We start from the raw sequence: 3,473 nt of genomic DNA, 5'->3' as shown, positions 1-3,473 counted from the left end.
TGGGAACAGCCCCTCTCCAGGAGGGGATTGCCAGCATTGCTCCATGTTTTGGAGGTTTTGGGGATGTGACCCCAAGGATGGTCCCTAATTTTGGGATTTCACATCCCTCTTCCCAAAAGAAAACCCACGCAGTGATGCCAGAGTTCCCGCCTCCGTAGGTGAGGGAAACACCTGTGGGAGAGAGAGCTGGTCCCTTGCACGAGCTCATTAATTCAGCAAATTACAAAGGGAAATACGTGCTGGGAAAAGCAAGAAAAATCCCAAAAGTTAATCCAGGAGTTATTTCCTCCTGGTACCGGGATAAAAACGCCTCCTTTGGAGCTCTCCAGGCCAGACGTAGGTGAGAGGTGAGCCCACACGGCAGAGCAAGGTAAGATACTGAATTTATCCCTTTGCTCTATGTCCTTTTGGGTATTTCCTTGTGTTCCTATCTCTGAAATATTTTTTTCATTAATAATCCTAATTTTCAGTGCTAACACAACTTGTGTTTGACTTATGCTGTTCCAGAGGGAAGCTGGTTTCTTTTGGGATCTGTTACTTTCACTCAGTTACCTCCTGTTGCTTCTGTGTCATTAGACTTAAAAAATTAATTTCACTGGGAATGCTGCCACTTCCTCTGCTTCCAGCAAAACTTTTGCTGCAATTCCAGGCAGCAGCTGGGATCTGGGGGGGGATTAACAGCCCAGATCCCTCCAACACCTCAGCCAGGGCAAATCCATGTTTTCTGATATCATCTTTTCCGAAGAACTCTGTTTATTTAGATGCATTTTAACTGATATTTTATTTCTTTTTTGTTTTCTTTTTGAGCTCTTCAGTTAATTATTTGATCTTTTTTCTCTTGCTCACAGGGAGCAAAGAAGAAATGGGTAAGAGATAGTAATGAGTACAGGGTTTTTAATACAGATGTACAAGTTTGAAATAAAATGTGTGTATTTTCACACGGATCACAGTTGTGTTATTTAGGAAAATAAGGAGGAATAATCTCTTCCTTGGGCAGGTTTCCTAGGCAGCTGATATGAGAGGATCCCCCCTGTTCCTCTGCCTCTTCTCCGTGTCCTGCTGGGTGAATTTGATGCCAACAGCTGGGGACAAAATCTTCCACTTTGGAGCCTGCAGGGTTTCCATGAGCATGACAGAGATCAGGGCTGGCTTCACAGCAATTAAAGCCAATATTGTGAGTATTTCCCAGGCTTTGGGGGGCTGGGGGAGCCCCTGGCAGCTCCTGGAGCCCCTCTGGAGCCAGCAGCTCCACGCCCATCTCTGTCCTCTCCACAGCAATCCAGAGACCCCATCCGGACCCTGAGCATCCTGTCCCACCCTCACTCCCTGCACAAGGTCAAGGTAGGTGGTCCTGGCTGGGGAGCCCTCCCAGGATCCAAAAGCAGTGAAGTGCAATCCATCATAAATCATAAAATTCTATCATAAATTTTCAGCTTTCTCACACCTCAAAGCCCTGGGCAGGAGTCGCTGTCCGGATGTCAGCCCCTGATACCCAGCTGCAAAATCAGCTGGTTTCATTTTGTGAGATTTGCTGAGGATGGATCTCCTGGAAAATCAGCCAAAAATGATTTCCCATCTATTTTATCAGCTTCAATCGAGTACCACTGAAGAAGCTTTCTCTGAATCAAACTGTCCTGCTGTGCTCAGCTACCACGAGCTTCCTGTCAGAGATGCTTTATCCTAGAGAGCAGCTGCAGGTCACACCCCTTTCGAAGAACTTTTAGTCATTAAATTCATTTTCTAAGTCTTCAGACAGATGCTGCATCACTTATCAGCTCTTCACCTTCTACGTGGACAAGGTTTTCAAGCACTGCAGCACCGAGGACTCGTTTGTGAACAGGAAAATCAGCAGCATTGCCAACTCCTTCCTCAGCACGAGGAGGAAGCTCGGGCAGTGTGTAAGTCCTGCCCTCTGCCCCGGTGTGCATCCCTTAATATTTCATCTAGAAACCAACCTGGGACACTTATAAAGCTGCCAAGTCTCTGTTTCTATAAATGGTTTTGAAGGAGAATACAAAGCAGAGTGGTGTAAGAGTGTTCTGTCCACTGGGAGATTTTTATATTTGCCCACTCACCAGCAAACTCCCCTGTTGGTCCTAAAGGCCAAAATTTGTCCTTTCCTTGTGTCTGTCAAGTGAGAAAAAGCCTGATTTAGGGACCTGCAGCCTTTCCCACAGTTCCACAGTGTCTCAACTATGATGCCCAGCAAAATCAGAGACTGAAATCTTATTTTTAAAAATAAACTACCCAGATTAATGAATTAATCTTGTTTTTCCAGCGGGAGCAGAATAATTGCCCGTGTGGGGAGGAATCCACGGAGAAATTCAAGCAAATACTTGCAAACTATGAAGGGGTGAGTTGGTGACTGAGCCTGGTCACACATTATTATTATTATTATTATTATTATTATTACTAATACTACTGCTACTACTACTATTATTATTTATATTTATATTATAATATATTATAATATTATAATATATATATATTATATATATTATATATATTATGAACACAGATATTTAAATTCTCTTTATGTTGGTTGTACTGATGGTGCCTGCTTACAACTCACTCCCTTATATATAATTTCAGCTGAATGTCACATCTGCAGCCATGAAATCCCTGGGGGAGCTGGACATCCTCCTGGACTGGATGGAGAAATCTCGTTAGCGGGTGGTGTTAATTACCCACGGGTTGGGGCTGAGGAGCTGCAGGGGCTTTGCAGGGATGAGAGGGACAATAAATCACTGTATCAGTGCAGCTCCCCAGAAGTTCCAGCTGCATTCAAGCAAACAGGGAGAGCTTTGCCAGCCAGGAACATCAGCAGAGTCTTCATTAAGACAGAAATAACGAGTTTGATTAAATCAGCATCACTCTCGCTGCTACCAAAGGATGCTCCCAGGGAAAACCCACAAGGCTTTCTCTTGCTGGCAGATATAAGCTGTGATCATGTCATAAAATTATTGTTTAAATTACAGATCTTTTGTCTAGGGAATGTGGGGCATGAGTGCTGAGAGCTGGCTGGTTCAGCTGACGTTGCACAAACCTGGGCTCATTCTCAGGGCTGCTGCCACTGATGGATCTGGCTGAAATGAGAAGTACAGTGTGGGAAATGCTTCCAAGAATAGGTCCTAGCAGGTATGTCAGGCCCTAGAAATCTGTGTTTCCTTTTGAGATGATATTTTCTGCCTTATCAGTAAAAAAGTTTCTGTGCAAGATATGTGGTTGCTGAATAGAAAAAGGTTTTTGAGTGTGTTGAGCAATTTACTGACACTCAGTAGTGAGTTTTGTGGAAATTGGTGGTGATGACCATAAATAAACCCAACTTGAAACTGTGCTGAGTCTGTTTGTCAAAATTCTGAGGAATTATATGATTCTTGCTGGTGAAACTTTCTGAATTCTCTGTGGTGTCCTCTTACAGCAGATGCTGTCACTCCAGCACGCCAGGGCTGATGCATCCTTCTGGGCACACC

General features: G+C 44.1%; 1 protein-coding gene across 2 annotated transcripts; it reads left to right on the top strand.

Moving 5' to 3' along the window:
* The first annotated feature begins 392 nt into the window (after positions 1 to 392).
* Positions 393 to 3,194, top strand: LOC139601240 (interleukin-20-like). 2 transcript variants are annotated; one of them, XM_071450086.1, is made up of 6 exons: positions 393 to 866; positions 998 to 1,174; positions 1,276 to 1,341; positions 1,746 to 1,898; positions 2,279 to 2,353; positions 2,593 to 3,194. In XM_071450086.1, exons 2-6 carry the CDS (start codon positions 1,016 to 1,018, stop codon positions 2,668 to 2,670), a joined length of 531 nt encoding a protein of 176 aa, XP_071306187.1. In that variant the 5' UTR covers positions 393 to 866; positions 998 to 1,015; the 3' UTR covers positions 2,671 to 3,194. The 2 variants fall into 2 exon arrangements, with proteins under 2 accessions (XP_071306187.1, XP_071306186.1); XM_071450085.1 differs by having other exon boundaries at positions 393 to 1,174.
* The last annotated feature ends 279 nt before the right edge of the window (positions 3,195 to 3,473 follow it).

The sequence above is a fragment of the Agelaius tricolor genome, unplaced genomic scaffold (assembly GCF_023055355.1).
Source record: "Agelaius tricolor isolate 1412-34295 unplaced genomic scaffold, bAgeTri1.0.p SCAF_30, whole genome shotgun sequence".
In the NCBI taxonomy this organism is placed as follows: Eukaryota; Metazoa; Chordata; class Aves; order Passeriformes; family Icteridae; genus Agelaius; species Agelaius tricolor.
The sequence above is the reverse complement of the archived record's forward strand: the minus strand, read 5'-3'. Positions and strand labels throughout refer to the sequence as shown.

Excerpts from the sequence above, each read along its gene's own strand:
- LOC139601240 (XM_071450086.1), top strand. The coding sequence starts at position 1,016 with ATGAGAGGATCCCCCCTGTTCCTCTGCCTCTTCTCCGTGTCCTGCTGG. Across the intron at positions 1,342-1,745 it reads ACTCCCTGCACAAGGTCAAG|TCTTCAGACAGATGCTGCAT; the intron begins GTAGGTGGTCCT and ends TCATTTTCTAAG. Across the intron at positions 2,354-2,592 it reads TACTTGCAAACTATGAAGGG|CTGAATGTCACATCTGCAGC; the intron begins GTGAGTTGGTGA and ends ATATAATTTCAG.